The sequence below is a fragment of the Arachis ipaensis genome, chromosome B2 (assembly GCF_059453495.1).
Source record: "Arachis ipaensis isolate K30076 ecotype BB chromosome B2, ASM5945349v1, whole genome shotgun sequence".
Classification (NCBI taxonomy): Eukaryota; Viridiplantae; Streptophyta; class Magnoliopsida; order Fabales; family Fabaceae; genus Arachis; species Arachis ipaensis.
In genome coordinates, this window is record NC_142437.1 from 10,668,849 (window position 1) to 10,694,453 (window position 25,605).

Sequence of the window (25,605 nt, forward strand, 5' to 3'; positions counted from 1 at the left end):
AGCAGATCGATCCCAAAAATAGACTCTTATTGATTCTTTTTCCGTAAATAACTAATAATCTAATATTGAATCAGTTTAAAAATCAATAAATAAGAAGAAATCGATAAACCTGTTGAACCAGTAACGATCCCCGTTTAAGAAAAAAAAAAAAAAAAACCTAAAATTCTAAATCATTGGAAACCCAGCTCCGCCTAACCTTGGCTCTTGAAATGATCTCCTCCCTTAAGGGGCAAGCAACACAGAACTTTCAATAAAAACTAATGACAAACTTGAAGTTTCTGTGGAAATAACTATATCTATAAAAAAGCAATGATGGCTATATAAAATACTTGCATGCTCCAAGACAACTATATCTAAATACGGACAAAAGTATACTTGAATTTTACTACTAATAAAAATGTTTTTAAATAATTTAAAAACGCGATAAAAATAAATTAATTTGAAAAATGAAGATACAAAAATCAGGTAAACTTATCCTAATTTTGGACAAATTTAAAATGGACCAACTCCAATTTAAGTTGTAATGGAATGAACCTGTAATTTAATCTCTTAAAATTTTGTTGTGTTAATGAATTAACTAAAATTCTATTTGATGCATTTTGATTGGCTCACAACAAAAATAAAATAATGAAGATACAAGTTGAAGTATAAAAGTAGAAGAAAAAATTTGATAATTAAATGTATCAAGTGAGAGAATTTTATAATAATTAGAATACACAAGAATTAGGTGAGATAAGTCCAATTTAAATTAAAATTGAGCGGTAATTTCTCTAATTTTAGTATAGAATCGAAAAAGAAATACCTGAAAACTGCCAAAATCAGAAAAAGTTAATTCGATTTTTTTTAATTGAAATGACTTTATCTGATATTCTATTTTTTTAAAAAAATATATTTTAGTAAATAATGTTAGAATTATTTTTTTAAAATATTTTATTTTATTTTATTTTATTTAAAAAATATTTTTTGATCTAATAATTTACAAACCCATTAGTATTTTTATTTATTATTTACAGAATATTACATCTGAAGTCATTTTTATTCCGGTAAATTTTTATCTATATTTAAATAATTTGAAAATGTTTTTAGTGGCTAACCCTTCTTTTTGAGCGCCGTCTTCTTTGTCATAAATTCTTCTTCTTGATGCCATTCTTTTCTTACTCAGGTACTGTTATAATTTGAACCATTTTAGCCGTTGCTCCTAAGGTTTTGTTTTTTGTATTATATTGTGATATATGCAATGTCATTGTTTGAGTTTAAAATTGATGTGGATTGTGAATAGAATCTCTCAAATTTAGCCTCTGAATAAAGAAATACACACATAATCCTCCAAATATGAACAATTGGCAAAATGTCCCAAAATGTCTAATTTGCTGCTTTGACTTTGGGGTATTTTGTTAGACATTGTTTATCTTAGGTATGTTTAATTTATTTGTTTTTAGGAGTTAAATTATAAGTGTCATCATTTTTTGGATACTAAATTAGTGATTTATCCTTATTTTTGTATTATCTAGCATTTGACCCTTAAAATATTAGTTTGATAGCAAAATTATGACAACTCTAATTTTTGAAAATAAAATAAAATAGTTATTTGTGATTTATTTTATTTGTTGATAATTTTATTTTAAGAAAATTATTTTACTAAAGATAATTAAATGGAATTTCATGATAATTAGAGTTTAAATTAATTAGAATTTTTATATAATCTTTATTAGATATTTGGTATAATTGAAATTATAATTTTGGTAATTGAAAAATAAGAAAGAATTGTATAATTTAATTTAAATAAATTCTATTTTGAATGAATTATGTTATTAATTTGAACTCATAGGAATTAATTTACTAGAAATGATTAGATTAATTTTTATAAACACTTTATGTTGAAGTCAATTGATATTTATGTACAATTTTTATTATAATTAATTATTTTATAAATTGAAATTAAAATTTCGAAGATAGAAAAATAATGAAAAATTATATCATTCAATTTGAATAATTAATATTGAGTTTAAAAACTGTATTTTATAAAAATGTGATTAATATGTTCATTTTATATTTTAAAATAGAAATAATTAATTGAACTTAGCAATATGATGATAAATAATGTTCCTAAATATTTTTAATAGAGTATGTTTGATTTTAAAATTACTCTACTATTCAATTTTATCAAAATATCTATTCATATTTATCCATATTACTTTATAAATTCCCTAATTCCTAAACCTAAATTTCCAAATTGAATCAGAAATCCTAATTCTCAAATCCCATAAACCCTAACCCTAATTTTCTCCCTTTTCTCCGCCTCTGAACACACCTCCACCCCCTTTTCTTCCTAAACACAATACACACAAAACAGAGAAAGAAACGCAGAGATGGAGAGGAAGAAGAGAAGGAGAAGGGTGTGGCACCGCTGGCTGGGTACCGCCGCCGTCCATCCCATCGTTGCGCCGTGCACGTCGAGCCCGTCCCGCCGCTGACATCGCCGAAAGGAGAGCGACCACCATGAGAGAGCCGTCGCCACGCAGCCGCCGTCCTGTTGCCAACGCCTTTGCGGGGGAAGACCGGAGCCGAGACAGGGAGTAGCGTCGCGAGGGAGAGAGAGGAGGTTGGGTCGCGCTGTCCGTGGAGCTTGCCGCCGTCGCCGTTCAAGCTACTGCTGCTGCCACACTCCACGCCGTCGCCGTCGTCATTCGTGGAGGAAGAGGAAGCAAGTGCGACCGAGGAGAGCGAGAGAGACCGAAGCTGCGAGGGAGAGGAAGTGACGCACGCAGGAACTGCGAGCCAAAGGAGCCACTGACGTTGCTGTTGTGGCCATCGCCATCACCGTGAGTGAAGTCCGCCGCTCGTACTAATTGAGACTGCCGAAGTTGCTGTTTGACTCTGATGTAATTCATCCTTGTCCCTGTTCACGGTTGTCCTCTGTTCTTCCTCTGCTTTTGATCTTCGCAGTTACCTGAATCTCTACCGCCATGGGTATTGCCGTTGGAGTCGCTGGGAACCAATGTTGGAGCTGCCCTTGATGATTCGGATGCTGCTACGTAGGTTTGGAGCTGCTGTGTTGTTGCCGGAGGAAGGGAACTCATCAGAAAAATGTAATTGAGGCTGATGTTTGGTTTGATTGCGTAGTTAACGTGACATTGAGGTAGGAGATTTAACGTTTTTAATTTAGAATGCCTAAAAAGTTAATTATTTGCATGTTAATCATTATTTTTATGGCATTTCCATTCCCTACTGAGAATGTGTGGTTTGTTCTCACCCCAAAATTTTTCACCCAACACAGGTTCGAAGACTCCGTTTGAAGCTGCGGGCGATTGTTAGACCTTATTTATGAGTTAAGTGTGAGTTAATTTGCTTTCATAGAGTTTCTTTGCCCTTATTGCTTAAGATTTTTATTTTATACGGAGGGATATGATTTGTATCTAAGTTACACTTGAATTTGTTTGTATAATATTTACTAATAATTATATGATTATTATTATTTGGTGATGCTTGATATATGATTTGATAAATAAAAACAAAATTTTCTGGCATTTTCTACTAAAACTGAAACACGATATCGAACTAAAGGCTCAATATTAAGTAGTTAATAAGGAAAACAGGTCGGTAACGCCTTACTTTTGGTACGATCATGACGTATTGAAAGTTGGATCGTTACAAAAATGTTCTTCTTTATTTTGTGTGAAAAAATCAAGCAGAACCAATCTTTTGGAGACTAAGGTGTAATTCTCAATTTTTGAAGGATCATTTTTGTCAACAAACTAATTTTTGTAATGGTCAACTCATTTGATGTGTGTATTGGAACATATATGCAATCAAAATAGCTTATTTGAAGACAACCTTTCATTCACACAAGTACTTATTTCATATATGCAGTTTCTGTAGTATTTGATTACTAAGCATTTGATTGATAGTAATTTTTCATTTATAATAAGCTCAGAAGCCTATAAAAGCATTAGTTTTGTTTGTTCATGAGATTTTATTCCTTACAGGAATTAGTTAAACTAAATAAATATAGCATGTTTATTTGGTTAGGTATATGGATGATTCACGACAAAAGGCTGAGTCATGAGTTACAGAAATTTGTTGGTTGGGATTTCTGCTGGAGGCCATTGAAAAGGTCATGAGGTTGATGGTTTTGAACGGTGGAGATTTTGCATCAACAATTATGAGTTGGAAACACTCACATTGAATTGATGGACTCAGTCATGTAATTTTCAATTTAATTATATCAATGCTGTTTAATTAGTTTACTGTTAATTGTGTTGAATTGATAACATTATTTTGTATTTGCACATCAGGTGTAATATATCCCAGGCGCACGAAAAAAAAAAAAGAAAATGTCGTCTATGTTTCATCACATTGAATTGCTGGCTGCCTTGGCGTATTATCCTAGCATCGAATTGTTCGGATAAGATTATAAAGAAAAGTAAAATAAAATTAAAACCACGTGTAGTCACCAAAAAAATCACATATAATAATTCATTTAAGATTGTTTTTTGATAAATTTGTCTTTATTCAAGACTAAATTAATTGGTTAACTTAGCATTCAGAAAAACAAGATATTTGGTTGTTCAGAGAGAGTAGAGAAGAACACATTGTTTTTGTTGTCTTAATGCTAATATTGATATGGATCATTAAGTTTGTGCTCATATAATTAGCTATTTTCTGTATTTTTTGTATGTTTTACTTTAAAAATAAAGGATTTTATTTAAATGAGATTGCTCTAAAATTGAATGATATACTCCTAAATCTTAAGTAACAAACTGTCTTACAATATAACGTGAAGATAAATTCAAATTCTATGTTTATTGTAGTAAAGCTTTGTATTTTATATAGCACATTTTGATTCATTTCTATTTCATTTATGTGTTTCATATAAAAAATTTCGATGTCATTTTTTTAATTTTTCATTATCATCATTATTGTTTGTATTCTATTTTTTTTCTTTATTCTTCTCCTTCATAGATTTATTTTAAAATACACAAACAAATAAATAAATAAATAAAAAAGATAAACAAAAAAATATATAAAAAAAAGAAGAAAATAATGTCAATAATGACAACAACAACCATGATAGTAACAAAGGAGGATAAACAATCAACTGGAAAAAAGAAGAATGATGGAGAAGAAAAAAAAAGTGTATATGTACTGTGACTTAGGCTTTTTTATTTAAATAAATAAATAAAAATGATTAATTTTCAAAATACGCGGAAAATAAAATTGGGATGAAAATACGCATGGTCATCTCACCTATAGGACATGCGAAATGAAAAAACACATCAATTTAAAGATGGCGCCAGCAAAATAGAGACTGACATAGAAAAATAGTAGACAGCGCAAGAAGCCTATCTTTCCAATGCAGGACTGGCCACCCCGAAATGGCTATCTATAGTTCAGCGCCTAGAGTACAAACACGAATTAGGCACACAGTGGCTTCGCCCACGAATTGTGTTGCAAATCATATTTCAAAGCGATATGAGACAAATCCTAAACCTCGTTACGGTTACATGTCATATAATACAAAGCAAGAAAGACCTCGCAGTTTTGGTGGTCGTGGCAGAGTACCTGCACCAACATCTTGGCAGCAGCTTTATCGTCGAGGTCATATCTTCGAAAGGTCATTTGCCGCAAATGAGCTGGCCCGATATCGTGATTCCTGAGCTGCTCAAACACATTTGTTATTATATTGCGACTTAACTTTAATACTAGATTGAATTGAATCGTGGTTGAAAAGAAAAAAAAATCATTGATTTTAATAAGTGAATAATAATGGATGAAAAGAGAAAAAATATGAAAAAGTAAGTGAATAATAATGGATGATTTTAATGAAAAAAATTACTTAAGACCATCTTCACCATCTCAATTTTTATTTGTGACCCACCTGTCATAAAAAGTAAGTATTTGTTTGGGTATTATTATTTTGATAAAAAAAATCTTTTTTCAATGAAAAATGATCTTTTTTTTTTATTTTTTAGCGTGTTTAGTAAATTTTGATTAGTAAAAGTAAAAGCACTAGAAAAATAAGAAAAACATCTTTTTTTGAGAAGCTATAATTTACATCTTTTTTTAAAAGATCTTTTTTTTTTTAAAAAAAATGTTTTTCATGTAATAAATAAATAAATAAGTACTTTTATATTGTTATATCCAAACATAATTGATAGATAAAAAGATCTTTTTGGATGAGATACCCAAACATAAAATTACTTTTACTTTTCCATCAGATCTTTTAGAAAAATATAACTCGAAAAAAGATCTTTTTTAGAAGTTCACCCAAACAAGTCCTAACTCCACATCAGCTTTTGCGTATTTAAAATTAATGTAATTAATTTTTTCAATAATATAATTTAAATTTATAAATTTAAAAATAATTCACTATTAAAAGATATTAATATTAAATAAATTCATATATAACAATAATACACAATATATAATTCGGGATTACACTAATTTGTAAAATTAATTAATATAAAAAAACATAATTAAGCTCTATAGTTGACGACAAGAATTGTGAAATTGCCATATGTGTTCAATCAAGTCCTCTTTCAATTGTCTATACTGCTGCCTATTTCGAAGTAGGGCATTTCTTTGGAAAAATTGATGGTATGGTGCAAAATCTTCTTCTCCCAGCTGAGGTTGTGATAAGCCATTTTCGACATAATCATACTCTAAGCCTTGAGCAAAATTTCCTGCATAAGTGTCTCTTTAATAATAACGGTAACATAGTAACAGCTAGTTTCTAACGACTAATTTTGCAACGGCTAGTTTCGCAACAGCTAATTTTAATAATGTGGTTAGTATTTTAAATTTTAAAAATAAAAATTATTTAATAAATTAATTATAATTTAATTATTTAATTATATAAGTGTTAGCATTTTAATTATTTGATCTAATTAATTATTATAATTATTAACAAATTAATTATGATTTAATTATTTAATTAATTATTATTTAAATAATTAATATAAATTATTAATTACATAAAGAAATAATTATTTATTATAATTATTACTAATTTAATTATTATTTAATTATTTAATATAATTATTTAATTATTTTAAATTTTATATAATTATTTATTTTTAATAATAACTTGTCAAATAATGATATGCTACAACGATAAATTCTCCAAAGGTGTAAGAAAAAAGTGGAATGAAAACCAGCCGATGGAGATGCTCTAACTAGTTAACTATGTTAAATTATTGATTAAATATTTGGGTAGAACCTAAACCTACCTTAAGATTTATTTTATGAATTAACAATGTAGATTTATATTTAATATAGTTAAGTACATTTTTTCACTTTTGACTTTTGAAATAATTTTTGTGAGGACAGCTAATATTACAAAAAGTAACTTCTGAAGTATTTTAAAATACATTAAAAAGATTCTATAAATAAAAATAAAGTGATACTAGAAAATTAGGTAAATTTACTCTAGGTAATTAAGTACCTACTCTTTTAGGATGTGTTTGGTTTAACGTTGAAATCACATCAAGTAGTTCAGTCTTTTTGAAGTCTCAATATTTTTTTTTGCTATATATTTCTCTTTGAACGCAACTTTGATTCTATATTCAAGCGCTCGTTCTTCAAAAGTAACAAATTGGAACTTTTGTGTTCAATTGTTATGTTTGTAGAAGTAATTAAAAAAAATTATTCCTTTTCTACTAATTTTATCTTTCCTTCTCATTTATAAAAAAAACATAAAAAAAATTTATGTATTTTTTTCCTACTAATTTTATCCTTCCTTCTCATTTGTTATTTTTTTATAAAATTTTTAATACTCATTGTTAGTATAATATTTTTTAATCATTTACTAAAACTTTTTTTGTTATTTTTTTATTTGGATTTGTATAATTTTTACCATGTTCTCAAATTAGTATATATTTGAACTTCTCTGGAATGTTTGTGTTCCACAACCAGTTCCAATTACTGTTGGCATTTCAATTTAATGTTTTCTTTAATAACCATCTATAACCCTCCCTTGCACTATACTTTTTTGTTGCTGCAGGCCACCACTTTCACTGTGGTTCCAACTTAGTCAAACTAGAATATCTCAGACCACAAATAAACTGCTTAATCTCATGCGGAATAGGCGTGGTAAGACTATCAACCTCCCAAGACACCCCTTTCCACAAGTCAGCCACCATGAAATCTGATTCAGAAATATGTACATAAGGAACAAGGTTGCAAAGCTTACCAAAAGGAGTCCACTCATCATACCAAACTGATTTGTGGACATCTCCAATATTCCAATGAAGCCCTTCCTTGAGATGCTCATAGGCACTAATAATGTTCTTCCAGGTGGCCGATGAAGAATTTCTACTGTTTCCGTTCATACCAGATTGATTCCTGAGATATTTATGCTTCAGAACCTGCACCCATAACTTCTCACTATTATTTAGACAATCCCATACCAACTTTCCCAGAAGCGCCATGTTAGCACAGGAAGTATCCCTAATACCCAATCCTCCTGCCTTTTTAGGAGTTATGGTGACCTCCCACTTGACCAGAGGCAGCCCTTTTCTAGTCGCTTGGCCTTTCCACAAGAATTGTCTCATCAAGGAATCAATTTTATTACATGCATACTTCGGGAGAAGAGAAATTTGCATTTCATAAACTGGGATAGAGGCCATAACCGATTTAACAAGACAAAGCCTCCCTGCCTTATTCAGTAGGCGTCCTTTCCAACTGGAGAGCTTTCTCGAAATTTTTTCAATAATCTCCTGAGCCGTCTTCCTGGAAGCTCTGGCATGACTGATGTTAATTCCCAGGTATTTACCCAAATCATTGCTGAACCAGATGTTAGAGACCCCTGAGAGAACCTCTTTTCTCCTCTCCGACACCCTCTTGGAACACTGGGCCTTTGACTTATGAAGATTTACCTTTAAACCTGACGCTCTAGAAAACAAGTCCAAACAATGCATGACCTCTATTACTTGAGCTTTTGATGCCTTACAGAAAAGCAAAAGATCATCTGCAAACATCAAATGAGAGAGTCGTGGTCCATTCCTAGAAACCGCAACTGGGTTCCACAAACCTTGGGAAACTCTATGAGAGATAAAGCAGGCAATCATTTCCATACAGAGTACAAATAGATAAGGAGACATAGGATCTCCTTGCCTCAACCCTCTCTTCGGATTGAAATTTTGGAGCCTGTTCCCATTCCACAAAACTGCCAACGAAGAGGAAGTCACACAATTCAATATAAGATTAATGGTAGCCTTTGGAAACCCAAACCGAACCAAAGTAGCTTCCAGAAGAGATGTGTAAGAGATGTAACAAGGCGCAGGAGACTATGGAGCATTGCCTTAGAGACTGTGAACGATCAAAGGCAATCTGGTATATGTTGGATCCTAATATCCTGGACTCGACAGCTGGTAATGCTCTTGAAGAGTGGTTTCGGAAGGCCTTGGCTAACAATGACATATTCAACACTGACAATGGTGCAATGACATATTCAACACTGACAACCCTTGGACAGACCATAAGGTTGTTGCCTTGGCCAGAATTACCGCCAAGGACTTACAGGTTTACAGGAATCGAAGCAATGCTTTTAGGTCTCTCCGAAATTGCCTGTGTTGGGAACCACCGGTAGGCAATAGTTTTAAAGTTAATTGTGATGCAAGCTTGTATATGGATTCAAATTTAGCGGGATTTGGGTGTATTATTAGAGATTCTAAGGGAGATTGGATCTCGGGCTGCTCTGGAAGCATTCCCCCTTGGTCTATAATCAGATGTGAATTATTTGCTGCTTGGAGGGGGCTGGTTTTAGCTTGGGATTGCGGTTTGAGGGATATTATATGTGAAACAGATTGCCTTGACATTCTGCCCATCATGCATTTGCTTACAAGTAGGTATCCATCTGAAGTAACAGATTTGGTTCACAAGATTCAGGAGCTTTTATCTCGTCCTTGGCTTGTTCACTTTGAATGGGTGTCCCGAGAAGCAAATAGAGCTGCGGATTGGATGGCTAAATATGGTGCCAAGAGTAACTCTAATCATGTTATTTGGTCTGAGCCTGGTGTTGATCTCCAACGAATCATCCGCTCGGATTTAGAATAGTTTTTGCTTTGTTTCTTTCCTTGTTTAGTCACCAAAAAAATTAGTATATATTTTATTTACTATTATTATTTATTCTTGTGAGCGAATCGTCTTATTGCCTTTACACAACTCAATTACTCAATCAAATATAGTATTATAAATTTAAATGGTAAATAATTTGCTTTCTTAATGACTCATCTTTTACATTCTTTAAGAATAACATTTTTGTTTTTCAATTTTGAAAAAGAAAAGTATGCACAACAGCACAAGATGATTCACTACTGATATGTGTCATTGTATGAGGTAGAACATAAATTCCTGTGCCGTGCTAAAATCTTCATTGATGCTGGCTAGAGAAGAACATCACATCTTGGTTTTTCCCATTGTAGAATACCTTAGTTTCAAAAGCATACTCTTCTTGTCGAAGAGTGTCTCCAATCTCCATTCTATATCCTTAACACTTTCCATCCTTCCATGATAGAGGCATGTAAACAATACATTCCAACTATGACAGAAATAACTGCCAATGGAAACTCATCAAGTATTGAATTATCTTAAATCATCTATCCCCAACTATTATACATCTAAAACTGGTTCCTTAGTCTCAAAAGAATAACCTGGTATTTGTTTAGATTCCATGGTTCTTGCATTGGCTTCCTGGTTGAATTGTTCATCAACTTCCTCAAACTCTGAAGTCTCTTCTGATGTATCATTGTCGTCTAAGTCCAAATTTGGTTCACCATTCAACTTTGCATGCTCATTCCCTTCTCTGTAGTTGCCTTGATAAGGTTGACCAGACACCTTAATTTTTATACGCCGTCCTCCTTTGACGTATCTATATTTCCACCTAGGTGGTGGATATTTTTGGTGTATCTTCTCATATTTGTCCAACATGCCCACCTCCTTAAAGACACCTCCAATCACTTGCACGACAGTCAAATTAGGATGAACACCAAGCTCCTCCATATCAGCAAAAACCTACAATCAGATCATGTCTGTTTCAGGGTGATATTTGGTGGATATTTAGAGAGTGAATATTTTCTAGCAATTAGCTTGTCTTGGTTATATATACCTCTTGAATTTTATTTATCTTCTATTCTTGTAATTATCATTTCTCTTTTGTCTCTGATAAATTTTCTCCTCCTAAATACATTTCACCAGTTGAACAAGTAATATCCTAGAATTTAGGAATTTCATGACTAGTAAGCAGATTATAAAGATGCAAATTATTTATATTGACATAAAATCACAAATCAGAATAATACCTCAAACATCTTGTCATACATGCCTCTCTTGTAGTAGATAGATATCATTTTATCAAAGAATTTACGAGGCAAGCTTTCCATATACTGCATTAATAACTTTGTCCAAAGCTCTTCAGCTTCATCGATTCGATCATCTTCTGCTAATGCATTCAATAATGTGAAATAGCTTCCCATAGTCCTACCTTGACCTTTGCTTAACATCCACTTTGTTACCTACAGTTCCATAGGTAATTTGCATACGCGGGAACTAATTTAGCCAGATCGAGTATACACAGCAACATAAGACATTAGAAGGTTAAACGAAACAAAAATTAAAAGAATAAACTCAAAATAAATTAAATAGGTCTGGTTCCTGAAGACGACATCCAACAACTTGGTGAATACAACATGAATGAAGACAAGGGCGTTAAGACTGCGTTTGAAAAGGAGACTAAAACTGAGAGACTAAGAACGGAAGACAAAGGCTGAGACAAAGATTACCGTCTCTGGTCAACAAACACAATACTGAGTTCTAATCTTCCCGTCTCAGTCCCAGTCTCTGAAAACAAACACTACCTAAAAGTTTACATGAATAACATTTCTTTGTTTAAGTACCTGTATTACCCGCTTCCACTCTTGTTGATCTTCTAGAGTCTTGAGTGCCTTTTTCATAGTAATTAAAGGGAACTCTAATTCCCAAGCAACATAGGAATCAAGAGCACCATAAACTTCCTCTTTGACATTTGACAGCTGTCTAATCTACACACAAGACACACAGAGACATTAACTTTCGCAAGAATCCAAATCACCTAAGAAAAAATCAATCAGAAATTTTCTACTATCATGATTATCAAGTGAGAAGAAAAAATTGGAACAGAAATTAAAGATTAAACTACCATTTCTAACTATGAAACTTTAAATCAGTGGCAAATTTAACCATGAATGGACGAAACTAGTTTTGTACCCACGAAAGATGGTTTATGCGACAAACGTATTCAAACTTTAATTTTATTCATGCGTAGATTTGTCAATATTCCAAACTTCCAATGGTAGAAATCAGAATTTTTCGTCTTTTGTACAAAATTAGTTTCCTTTATTCATGGTAGATTTGTCGACATGCTGAACTTTTATGATAGAAATGGCATTTATCCGAAATTAAATTAAGAACTTACAGTCTCAACAAGCTTAGCAGCCTTGTTAATGGTCCCAACTCTTTTATGGGTCTTCCAAACTCGTGGATAGCGCGGCCTTGGACCTTTTGCAGCACACACCTGAAATTACAACAAAAGAAATTCAGACAAAAAAATGTTTGAAGCTGGAAGAGTTTGCATATTTTAACAATCATAGTAATGTCACTTCCCAAATCTTACCACAGTGCTTCGTGTGCTTGATGGAATTTCCATTGCTTGAAATGTTTTAGCAATAAGTAAAGGAGAAACTCTCAGTGCATGCATCCTGAAGAACTGTCTTTACAATAGAACACTGAACACCATAACAATAAGAGCAATTCCGCTCATTTCAGTTTCCAATATAACACAGAAAAAGCATCAAGAAAAGTGAAAGAAATAGCATAATTATCAGAACCGAACCGGTAATTGACCCAATCATACAACCGGGTCACTGGTTCAACTGGTGGGCCCGGTTAACCCGGTCATAATTAAATAAAAATGTAAAATTATAAAATTAAAATCAAAAGTTAAAACTTAAAATACATGTCTTCACAAACATATTAATAACAATTAAGTGTCAATCTTTAGACATAACTAATGATGCCAAAAGAGATAATAATCTAGTCACTGGTACAAAATACTTTCTCAATTTAAATAAACAAGAGAGAGAGCAGAAAATAACATAATCAGTAAATCAAATTCAAGGGATGATCTCAAAGTCGCGTCTATATTTTCATAGGACAAATTTGAAACTTGACCAACATTTTCTTCATTTTGATATGCATTTATATCTACATTTGTGTATTTTTCACAAATCAATACCAAGAATAATTCATAATAGCAACTGAGTTGTGATGAAGACATTTTTAAAATTCTAGCAAAAAAAAACCAAACAGAGAGCATGGGAACAACAATTTAACTGAACAATTTTATTCTGAGTTGTAGAGAGCATAAACCGCATTTTCAACAACAAATTCAACTATGATAATTTTCAGCAACAAAAGATTTAGCTCAAAAGATGATTTACAGGTTTACAGATTTACAGCAACAAAAAATTACCTAAGTAATTATTTCAGCAAGACAACAAATTCAAGCTCCAGTGATGATAATCAATAACAAATTCAACAAAGTGATGATTTTCGGCAACAGAAAAAAAGTTCAATGATATTTCCAGCAACAAATTCAACTTTTAGCAACAAAATCAAGGTGCAGTGATGAATTACAGGCTGTTCAACTATGATAATTTTCAGCAACAAAAAGTTTAACTCCAAAGATGATTTACAGCAACAACAAAAATTTAGCTAAGTGATTATTTCAGCAAAACAGCAACAAATTCAAGATTCAGCGATGATAATCAGCAACAACTTCAACTCAGTGATGATTTTCATCAACAAAAAAAAAATAGCTCAGTGATATTTTCAGCAATAAATTCAACTTACAGCAACAAATTTAACAAATCCTAGTTCAGTTACGATTTACAGCAACATTTAGATCAGCAACAATAAAAATTACTTGATTAGATTCAGCAACATGAAAAACTACACGGAGAAGGGAAATCTGGAAAAGAGAGAACTGGGGAAGCGATGATGCAGGGACTCACCAACGGTCCACGGTCCACGGCGACGACCCCAAGGAAGGCGACAAAGCAAGGGACAACCACGCGAGTTGCTTCTGCCGCCGGCGACGAGGCGCCCAGGGAAGACCGTGAGACGTTGAGACGCCGGCGACGAGACAATGAGACGCCCGCAGTGTGACTGAGACGAGATTCGAGTGAGACTGAGAGGCAGAATCGAGAAGAGACAACCACGGACGACGAGCAGCAACAAACACGCAGAGCTCGAGCACTCACTGGCGGAGGGAGGCGCGAGCAGCCGAGTACAAACGGAGGAGAGAGGCGAGACGCGAGCACACGACGCGAAGGACCCGGCGAAAGGCCCGGCAACGGCAGCCAGCGTGCGGCGGTGACGGTGAACCGAGGTGAGCTGAGTGAGAGAGAGAGAGAGATGGGGATAACGGTGTTCATGGGCTGGGTGAGGCCGGGTTTAATGTGACCCAAATCCGGGACGAAATATATACCCGACCTATTTGTTAGACGTTCTAGACCTGATAAAACTTACATATTTTTTGACCACAATTATATTGAGTGAAAACCGGACCGTTAACAATAATTAATATTACATAATATGTATTGTGCCAAAAATATGAAAAGACAAAACAAAACTGCAGGAATCCAATCTTTAAACCATGCCCTCATTATATTAAAAAACATAATTTTGGGAATTAGATTTCATTGTAACTACATATGTGGAGTTTAACATGAACAAGTTTGAACTGAGACACTCAAAAAGTTTAAATGGAATTGAAATGAAGGTCAAGAACAAGTTTATTTCGTGCTCGTGAATTGAGTGACTTCAGCTGAGCAAAGCTTGCAGCTTGAGCCTCCATTTAAGAGTAAAGTACCAATCCGGTCCCTGTCCATTTCTCAAAATGACAAGACGATTCTTAACCAAAAACACGTTCCATTACGGTCCCTAACCCTGTACTCCGTCTGCCAACCCGGTCCTTCTGTCAGTTTTACGGCGAAAACTCGACGGAAATTGCTGACGTGTCAGGTTAAAAAATGGACAAGGACCTAGTTGTCTCTAAATTTAAATTAGTTAGGGGTTTATTTGTCTTTATTATTCTATAAACAATATTTTTAATTATATTTTTATTCATTATATTAATATTCTTTTTTAATAAAAAAGTACAAACTAATTAATAAATTATTCAAATTTAAAAATATCATTTATTATAAAACCAAATAAATAATTTTTAAATATATAAATAATAAACATTAAAATTCAGTTAATACATTAATAATAATAACCCTATGATATACTATTAGTATTATGATCTAGCTAATTTTTACAATAAAGTGAAAACTAATGAACACATTATTTAATATATAGTAAACTAATGAACACATTATCTAATGAGTAGTATATAATAATAATATTTATTTGCCTCTATTAAATTATTAAATTTGACCCCACAATAATTTTTTATTCAACTTTCGACACTTGATAATCAATTTGAGAACTTCATATTAGATTTCCATTATAATAATCAATTTTTAAATTTAAATAAGATTGGTGTTCTTTTTTAGAAATCGGCTCAAAAGAATATTATCTATCCATTTGTGTTTCTTCTTTCGAAATTAGCTTTAGTTTTTTTTTCATAATAACTACACTAATTGAATGAATTTTTTTCAACTATGAATATCATCAAAAGCTAATTGTATGAAAGTTGAGTTTTAAATGATTGTTTAACGACATATACAAAAAAAGGACATTTTTTTTGTGACTAAAAAAATGGACATTTTGATTATATTGTCAAGGTTTCAAAATATGAAATATAAAAAATTAAATTTTAAATTATGTGTTATTATTTAAATTACTATTTTCGTATTTTAATTTGTAATTAGATATCTTGAAACCTAATCATATTTTATAATAATAAAATATAATTATAACAACAATTATACTACGTAAATATAAAATAATCACTTGTATAGAATAAATCTTAAAATACAAATTTTGAAATACAAAATACACATTAAAAATAAGTTAATATATGTATTTATACTCAAATTTATAGTAGATAATTTGATAGCTAATTTTTTATGTAAACGTAATATTTTTATTATAAAAATTATTATCATGTTATATATATTTCGCCCTCACTATCAAAATTTTTTGGATCCGTTACTAGTTATTATTATTAATGTATTAACTGAATTTTAATATTTATTATTTATATATTTAAAAATTATATTTAAAAATTATTTATTTGGTTTCATAATAAATGATATTTTTAAATTTGAATAATTTATTAATTAGTTTGTACTTTTTTATTAAAAAAAGAATATTAATATAATGAATAAAAATATAATTAAAAATATTATTTAAAGAATAATAAAGACAAATAAACCCCTAACCAATTTAAATTTAGAGACAACTAGGTCCCTGTCCATTTTTTAACCTGACACGTCAGCAATGAGTTTTCGCCGAAAAACTGACAGAAGGACCGGGTTGGCAGACGGAGTACAGAGTTAGAGACCGTAATGGAACGTGTTTTTGGTTAAGGATCGTCTTGTCATTTTGGAAAATGGACAGGGACCGAATTGGTACTTTACTCAAAAAGTTTAACATGAACAAGTTTGAACTGAGACACTCAAAAAGTTTAAATGGAATTGAAATGAAGGTCAAGAACAAGTTTATTTCGTGCTCGTGAATTGAGTGACTTCAGCTGAGCAAAGCTTGCAGCTTGAGCCTCCATTTAAAGACAAAGCAATCAAGAGGAGAAATTATAACAGAAATTAAATTATGTAACAATATCTGCTACAGTTCAAAACAGTAGCAAAAGCTAAGAAATTTGCTCCATTTGGGTTTGAAAGCATCAACATCCACACTTAATCAGAGTTCTAATAATAAAAAATTAATACCCATATCTTTAATCAGAATTTTAATAATCAAAATCAACACCCACATTCCTAAATTCACAAATTCTGATAATCAAAATTCTTATTCCCTAACCAGAATATTAATTAAACAATAAAATTAATTATTTACCTGAGAAAAAGACCGGAGAAGAGAGCAGAACAGAAGGAGCGGGACTAGCAGCGCAGAGCAGTGGCAGGAAAGTAATAGAGAAAAAGACGACCGGACCAAGCAAAGAAGCGTCAGTAGTCACCGAGAAGCAGGACAGCACTGTAGGTCATCAGTCGTCGGACGTCACCGAGAAGTGGGGACTGCCGGACTGGGGACTGGGGACTGGGGGAGAGAGGCTGAATGGCTGAGGGAGGCAGGGAGCTTGAGGGCTGCATTGTTGCGTGTACTCCCCCGCCCTGTCCTAATTGTGTAATGTGTATGATGACTGGCCGGGTCGGGTGACTCGAGTTATGGTTCGGTCCCGGTTTTATTTTCTTTTCAGATTTTATTTTTTCACTCTGGATCAATTTTGGGTCACTTCAGGTCCAGGTCTTCATCGTCCGAAATGCTTCGGTCAAACTGGCAGGATCGAGCCGAGTTTTAAAGTCCACAAACGTAACAGCAACGACTTGCTTGAAGAATGAGGCTGTGAGAGTAGTGAGGGAATAGTTATCAAATTCGAACGGATCAGCCGGTTCGATCGAAAATCCAGTAAACCAGATCTTTAATTGATCCGAATTAACATTCAAACAGTACAAGTAAAAGAATCGGTCAAACCTAAAAAATTCGGTCTGAAGTGCAAACCGAACCAGATCGATCAGCGCGCAAGATGACTCAGATACCAATTTCAAAAATTTGCTTTCTTAGGGGTTCAAACATGGGAGTCCAAGAGCATAAAAGACTTTTTAACTACCAAACTAAGATACTCTTTAATTTTATAAATGCCTTTTTATAAATATATTATAACTTATTAGATATATTCTAATTAATAACTTCATCTTATCAACTCTTTCAGTCATCAACTCTTTTAGTCATGCAAAATTTAAAATCTCCTTACACTTTCGTATTTTTATTCTGTTGAGTAATTTTTAATTTAATTTAATTTAATTTTTTATTTTATATTTACTTACTTAAATTAATTATTTTTTTATTTTACATAATTATTAAAAAAATTAAATGTTGTTAAATATCTCTAAATTAAAAAGATAAACAAAAATATTTTTATTAATCATACCATAATTTTGATATTGATAATTATGTAAAATTTATTAATATTAACTCTTTTTCAACATATATTTGATTAATATAATTAATTAATAAATTATTAAAATATTAAAATAACTTAATTTTGTATAAAAAAAATTTATTATAAAAGAATTAAATTTTATATAATTATTTAATTATAATCGAGTCAACCGGTTTAACCTGTTGGGTATATTAGTATGAGAAGATAACAAAATCTTATATTTGTGTAGTAGTTTCAAGGCACGATTAGATCGCTTTCTTTAGAGAGATATTTGTCCCCACACTTAGTTGCTATAGGGTTGATGACAATACTCTCCCAGAATACAATGAAATCTAAGAATTTCTTAATTAGCATTAGTAAGAAATTCTCAACTCTCTTGAACAAATAAAATCTATTAATAGTTGATTAAAATGTACACTTAGTACTTCCACTTATGAAATAGTGGACAATGACTTATTTATACATATTGCACATAGCAATTATGATTAGTTACGTATACAAATGGTTGTGTCTTTTCTATTGCCAATAGATACAATATTTTGAATTAAAGAGTTGTGTTCCTTTAGCTAATAGACACAATGTTTTGAACATACACAATCATTAAAAGGTTGTGTCCCTTCAACCAAATGGTACTAAACGGTTAGTAACCGTTTATTAATATTAACAATATTAATAATAATATCAATAATATTAATAATATTAATTAATCAAATTTGTAAATACCCTTCAATCCCCCACTATTTACAAAATTTAAATGTCATACAAGTATATGCATAAAGAATGTGTCACTAAGATTAAACATTCTTTTAGTGTAAATTTTAAAGTTCTAACGAAGTAATAGGTGTCTAATCGATTAAACTTATACTCCATATGCTAGTACCAAAAATCACACACATTACTTATACCCTCCAAGTTCAAGAGTTTACAATTTTAAGCACTTGTATGGCCTTGTACTCATCCTGGTTTCATGAATATTTACGAGAATAAAACCTCTAAAATTCTCGATTAGAGCGGCACCACTCTTATATTCATATATGTGGAATCTTTTGATAGATAATATTATCATTCCATTAAGAGTTTAAACTCACCCTCCTAATTTATTGTAAATAGTACTAAATCCTATACCTTAGTGCTCCAATTGCTAAATGATGGTTTCAGTGGCTAAGAGAAGGGGGGAGTTAAATCTTAGCCCCCTTTTTTGTTGCTAACACTTGCTGAACTCAGAAGAGACTTTTCTGTTTTGGCTCGTCTCTGGACACGAGACTTTTTGTTTTGTCTCGCCACTTGCCACGAGACTTTTTGTTTTGTCTCGTCACTTGGCACGAGACATTTTAGTTTTTGCTCCTGTGCAGTAGAAAACAGAAATGGAGTAGGAGAGAAGAAAGATTACACCCAGATATATCCTGGTTCAGCTGCTAAGTGCAGTGCAGCCTACATCCAGTCTCCATCACAACAATGATGGAATTTTACTATAATCAACCTGATTACAAACTGTAAAGTGCTAACCCAACTTACAAGGGGATTCCCACAAAATCATGAAACACAACATAGATGAACAAAGGAACTCTAAGACATCTATGGCTTTTTCTTTTAATTTTGCACTCTCTGCCTTTTTCCGCTCTATGGCTTTTTCATACAAACCTCACTGTTTGCCTTTTTCCATGAGACTCAAGACATGACAAAATTAAACAGAAAAAATACAAAACTGAATACATTGAAGGAGAAGAGAAAACTGTTAGCTCAGGTAGCTCTGAGAACTCTGTGCCTTGCACTCTCAAATTTTCTCCTTGCTCCAAACAGTGGCTGTTCTCTCTTTTTAAAGAAGAGGGAAGCCTCCACACTTTGAAGCCAACACCCAAACCAACTTCTTCCTCCTTCAACAAACAGAACTGGTTCGGCCACATAGAGAGAGAAGAGATAACCATGCAAAACCCAACATGCAATTACCTCTGGTCCTTTCTTGATCATCACCCTTCATCAATCCGAGCTCTCCATCCTTGGCTTGCTCTCCAAGATGGATTTCTGGCCCTTGATGCTTCATGATGAAAATGACTTCATCTGCTTTAATCTCTGCCTCAACCATCACTTCGCCACTCTAGCTACTTCCTGTGGTGGTTGAGCAGAATCAAAGACAAGCCATGCTTCAAGAATCTCCCTTGCTGGCCGAATCTTTACCTTCCATTTTTGAGCATGAAGAACTCAAGATAACCTCACCAAATCTAACCACATTTGGTGAGTATCTTAGCCACAGCTCATTTTTATTTTAGTATGTTTTCTTGCCATCATTAGCTTATGGTCTTGATGCATGCAACTTCTTCCTTTTCTTGGTTGATGAGCATAGCGTCCATAGCTTCCTGGACAAGGACCGAAGGAAGAAGAAGAAAGAGATGAGAGAGAATGTGAAGTTAAAGTAAAAGCAATTAAATGAAACTGAAACATATTGATAGATTACTTTTACTTCCCTTGCTTTGAGTAGCGTATAGCATTAATCATAATGATTCCTTATCAAATCAAAGTCAAGTTCTCTCTCATGTTTCCAAGGCTAGCTTATTAAGTTTTGAAATCCATTCTTAGCAAGCAATGGAATCCGTTGGAAAGCATGAAGCCTATTTGCTTTCTTAGTTTCGGACCAGGCTTGGAACCATTCATCACTAATAAGACTTGGGCTTGTAGTATTGAAATTAAAGCTGGCCCAATTAATAACATTTGCTTTCCTGATGAATTTGATTTCGGATCAAGCATAGAGCATATAAGAAAGCATTTGTTTGGGCTTGCAACAATAATATTTATTCTGGCCCATTTAATAATTCAGCCTCATGGTATGAGAAACATGTAGCAAGGCTGATTATTGGGCTTAAACTAGAAATTCATTTTTCGGCCCAATAGAAAATCTGCACAACAAAATTATTAATTTAGTAAGTATGAATTAAGATCAAATTAATAATTTTGTAATTAAATATTTTAATAATATTTGTTCATCATCAAAATTAAATAAGTTTTCCAAACTCATCAATCTCCCACTTGATAACAAACATTATTAAAATTGAAATGGAAAGAAATTTAGATATTGAGTAAAGAATACTCCCTTTGAATTTGAATTTCTCCCCCTTTCTAAATGTCACATAGCTCCCTCTTGATGCATGCTTATTTTACCAAGAGAAGCACTAACCTGTAACATTTAAATCAAGCTTCAAGTAACAATGTTATTTAGCATATTTTATGATGCTAAATGCTTGATCTATGAGCAGTTTTAATTGATAATCAAAACTCATTTGATATCATAAACTGATTTACTGCTCAAACATAAACAAAAATCTATCCAAATATTTTCCAAACATTTCTTGTTAGTATATCAGAGCAAAACAAAATGATGGGAAAAATATTTGAAGTACACATGATCAAAACAAGGCAGTTTTAATATATTACACAATTTAAAGGAACTGCCAAAAATAAGTTTTCAATCCAACAAGTTTATCAATGATGAATCAACAGCCAGGCATCAAGGATAAATCAAACATCATTATAAACCAAATGCCAAATGAGTATTAACTAATCATGATAAACCAAATGCTTCATGCAGTTCAAACAGCAGTGACCACAGTAAAACAAATGCTATAACAACATTCATTCTTTGAACACATGCATTCTTTGAATCAAGGGTGATCATAAATTTTCAATTTTGAAAATTTCATCCCCTGTTCTCATCTCCTGTTTTTCCATCCCCTGTTTTGTTCCAATTTCAATTTTGGAACATAAATTTCCTCCCCCTTTTGTCATCATGGGGGCACTTGCACAAAATATGATCATCATAGCAAAATATTCAAAGTAAAGTAGCAAAAGTATATCACAGTATCCTAGAGATTATCCTAGAGCAGTGAGTATCAAGTCATGCTCCTACAAAAAACAAATTGAGCCTAATGGAGCCAATATCAAACAGAATAAAAACAGTCATTTAATCATCAGAAAAATTAATATCTTCTTCCTCAGCGCCTCCTTCACTTTCATCTTCCAGATCCTCCTTAAGAGATGCTAGCATCAGGCTGACCCTTTCTTTGCAATTTTTCCAAGCTTTCTCGCTTTCAGAGGCTTGCTTGCGAGTCTCTTTGTGAGATTGAATCATCATATCGGCCATGTTGGAGAATTTACCCAAAATTTCTTTGATGGATTTGACTGTTTTGGAAGACTCTGGCCGAGTCTCATTGTCACTGTCTGAAGCCACAGATTTGCCCCCTTTGGTTCCTTTAGTCGCTCCTCCTCCTCTAATGGAGGATACTTTGTTTTCCACTGCCTCATTCAACAGATCAACTTTAAAGTATTCAAAAATTCTTGTTAAAAACATACCATAAGGCAGATTTGCCTTTTTGGTGCTTCTAACAGAATCTCACATATGCCTAATCATGATATATCTAAAAGATATAGGAGTAGAGGTAACCAAAGCAAATAATATGAGACAGTCAGAAAATGTTACTCGATTGTGTGAGCCACTTTGGGGAGTCAAGATATGGGTGATGATTCGGTGAAGCAGAGAGTTGACTGGTCCTAGAGCTTTGTGGGTTGGAATCGTTCCATGCAAGCCAGAAAGGTTCTCGCAAATGTGCTGAAGAACTGCTTTGTATGAAACGCCAACTTGTGTGTCCCATTTGTCTACCATATATGCTCGTGGTCCTTCATCCTTGAAGCCCAGGGCCGCTCCAATGGTCTCAAAATCAAGGGCTATTTGAACCCTTTTGACATAGGAATGAAGAGTGCCATCAATGAGTCGCATATTGGCGTAGAACTCTCGGACAAGGCCAAGATAGACTGGTTTTTGAATGAGAAGAAAGGGGCTTCCAGTTGAGGAGTTCAAACAGAGTGGAGATGTTGATGCCCTTGTTAGTGAGAGTGTCGAGATTCACAAGATAGGTTGTACATAGATGACGTTTTTCCATAACATCATTGTGAAACTCAAAAGAAGTGCAAGAGTTGAATCTGCTAGGATCAAAGTGGGAGTGAGTCTTGCCATACTTGTTTCTGAATTCCAGGGATTCCAAGTTTGGTGGTTCGGTGGTGTTATGAAGAGCAAAATCCTTCGACTTTTGAGCACTCTTCCCGAATGCATGGGGAGTTGATCTCTTTGGTGGTGATTGTGGAGGGGAAGGAATGGGAGAAGTATGAGACTCCTCTTCTTCCGTCACGGGAACACTTTTCTTCTTCCTTGAGGAAGTTTTTGTGGCAATGACTTTTTTTCTCATTGTGTCTGTGCGTTTTGATGGGGGTGAGGGTGATGAAGATGATGTAGAATGGATGTGAATGTGTGTGTGTGATTGTGGAGTAGACTGTTTTTGAGAGAATAGAAGCCTTTCACTTTTTCTTGGCGCGGTTTTCTTTTTCATGGTGATGGAGGAATGAAATATGAAAGGTTATGGAGATAACCGAATTGAGTGGAAGGGAGATGTAAGGTAAGTGACGCATTAAATGAGGGTTGGAGAGAGAATATGGAGTGAGTAATGACCATTAGTGGGCGGTTAATGACCATTATGGGTGGTTATTACCCAAAAAAATGATTTCCCTTTTTAACTTTTGAAATCTAAAACTGAAAAGTTGTTGCCTTAAATCAAGGGATTAAATGGAGAGAAGGATTTTGATTTGACAATAACCACTTCCAAAAAGATTTGATGACACAAGAAGGAGATTCTTATTTGTAGAGAGATAACTGCCATAACTGTTAAGGTGGGGTCAAGAAGTTTTGGTGGGGCCCATAAAATTTGAACTTCAGCGTTGCCTCCCCCTTGATCATAGCTCCTCCAACAAGCTTGCATTTTTATCTCGTCCAAACCTACGAGACAAAACAGGACAGTGTTAAAAAAATTCACAAATTGTCAATGAAACTTAAATCAAACATTTCCAAACTTTTTCTCAAGGTACAGAATCTATCTTCACAGAGGGGTTTTGTAAAAATATCAGCAATTTGGTCTTCAGATTTTACAAATTGAATATCAATAGTACCCTTTTGCACATGTTCCCTATTAAAGTGATATTTTATCTCAATGTGCTTAGTTCTTGAGTGCAAAACAGGATTTTTTGAAATGTTTATAGCACTCATATTATCACAAAATAAGGGTATACTATTGATTTTTAATTTGTAATCTTCCAATTGTGTTTTTAACCAAATTAATTGGGTGCAACATGCAGATGCGGAAATGTATTCTGCTTCAGCGGTGGATAAAGCCACTGTGGCTTATTTCTTGCTTTACCACATGTTGAGTGAGCTTCCAAGGAAGCAACACATTCGGACGTGCTTCTTCTATCCACTCTATCTCCCGCATAATCTGCATCACAAAACCCTACTGCACAAAATTCATCAGATTTAGGATACCACAAGCCATAATCACAAGTTCCCTTAATGTATCTAATGATGCGTTTAACAGCCGTAAGATGGGATTCTTTTGGGTGAGATTGAAATCTTGAGCATACAGCCACACTTTGAACAATATCCAGTCTAGAGGAGGTAAGGTACATGAGTGAACCTATCATTCCCCTATACTTTGTTTCATCTACATCTTGACCATCATCATCCTTTTCAAGTTTTGTGTTGGGATGCATTGGTGTTCCCATTGCTTTGGAATTTTCTAGGCCAAACTTTTTAATAAGTTCTTTTGCATATTTTCCTTGGTAAATAAAAGTACCACTAGGAGTTTGTTTAATTTGGAGGCCAAGAAAGAAAGTAAGCTCTCCCATTAAACTCATTTCAAACTCACTAGTCATGAGTTTTCCAAACTCTTCACACAAGAAAATGTTGGCCGAACCAAATACAATGTCATCAACATAAACTTGAACAAGGAGTATATCATCATTAGATGCTTTAATGAATAAAGTAGTGTCGGTGGTACCCCTTTGAAATTTATTTTCCAACAAGAAGGCACTAAGCCTTTCATACCAAGCTCTTGGAGCTTGTCTAAGACCATAAAGAGCCTTAGTTAATTTGAAAACATGATTTGGAAACTCTTTATGTTCGAAACCGGGGGGTTGTGCCACATACACTTCTCTATCAATAAAGCCATTAAGGAAAGCACATTTAACATCCATTTGAAACATTTTGAAACCTTTATGGGCGGCATAAGCAAGAAGCAATCTAATTGCTTCCATTCTAGCTACCGGAGCAAAAGACTCATCAAAATCTATACCCTCTTCTTGATCGTAACCTTGGGCCACTAATCTAGCCTTGTTACGAACAACTTGTCCATCCTCACCAAGTTTATTTTTAAATACCCACTTAGTACCCGTTACCTTCTTACCATCCGGATAAGGTACTAATGTCCAAACCTCATTCTTGTCAAATTGAGCTAGCTCCTCTTGCATGGCCTTGACCCATGATGGATCTTCAAGAGCTTGTTTGACATTGTTGGGCTCTATTTGTGACAAGAAAGCAAAGTTGCTAGGTTCGGATTGCCTTTTGGTGG

At 33.3% G+C, this 25,605-nt stretch overlaps 1 protein-coding gene and 1 long non-coding RNA gene across 2 annotated transcripts; one reads left to right on the forward strand and one right to left on the reverse strand.

The window, feature by feature from the left end:
• Positions 1-2,230: 2,230 nt before the first annotated feature.
• On the forward strand, positions 2,231-4,354 carry LOC107624867 (uncharacterized). The gene is made up of 4 exons (XR_002357071.2): positions 2,231-3,139; positions 3,278-3,335; positions 4,030-4,204; positions 4,296-4,354. It is a non-coding gene; the product is annotated as an uncharacterized LOC107624867 (long non-coding RNA).
• Positions 4,355-10,196: 5,842 nt separating this feature from the next.
• Positions 10,197-17,339, reverse strand: LOC107624868 (pentatricopeptide repeat-containing protein At4g21190). The gene is made up of 7 exons (XM_016327339.3): positions 17,062-17,339; positions 14,049-14,560; positions 12,650-12,761; positions 12,452-12,550; positions 11,895-12,038; positions 11,301-11,513; positions 10,197-11,013 (listed from the first exon to the last, which is right to left on the reverse strand). Exons 3-7 carry the CDS (start codon positions 12,731-12,733, stop codon positions 10,612-10,614), a joined length of 942 nt encoding a protein of 313 aa, XP_016182825.1. The 5' UTR covers positions 12,734-12,761; positions 14,049-14,560; positions 17,062-17,339; the 3' UTR covers positions 10,197-10,611.
• Positions 17,340-25,605: the final 8,266 nt, after the last annotated feature.

Bases quoted from the DNA above. Each gene is read 5' to 3' on its own strand.
- LOC107624868 (XM_016327339.3), bottom strand. From the start codon at position 12,733: ATGCATGCACTGAGAGTTTCTCCTTTACTTATTGCTAAAACATTTCAA. The intron at 12,551-12,649 runs GTAAGATTTGGG...TTGTAATTTCAG, and splicing joins CAAGCACACGAAGCACTGTG to GTGTGTGCTGCAAAAGGTCC. The intron at 11,514-11,894 runs GTACTTAAACAA...ATGGAACTGTAG, and splicing joins AGTGGAAGCGGGTAATACAG to GTAACAAAGTGGATGTTAAG.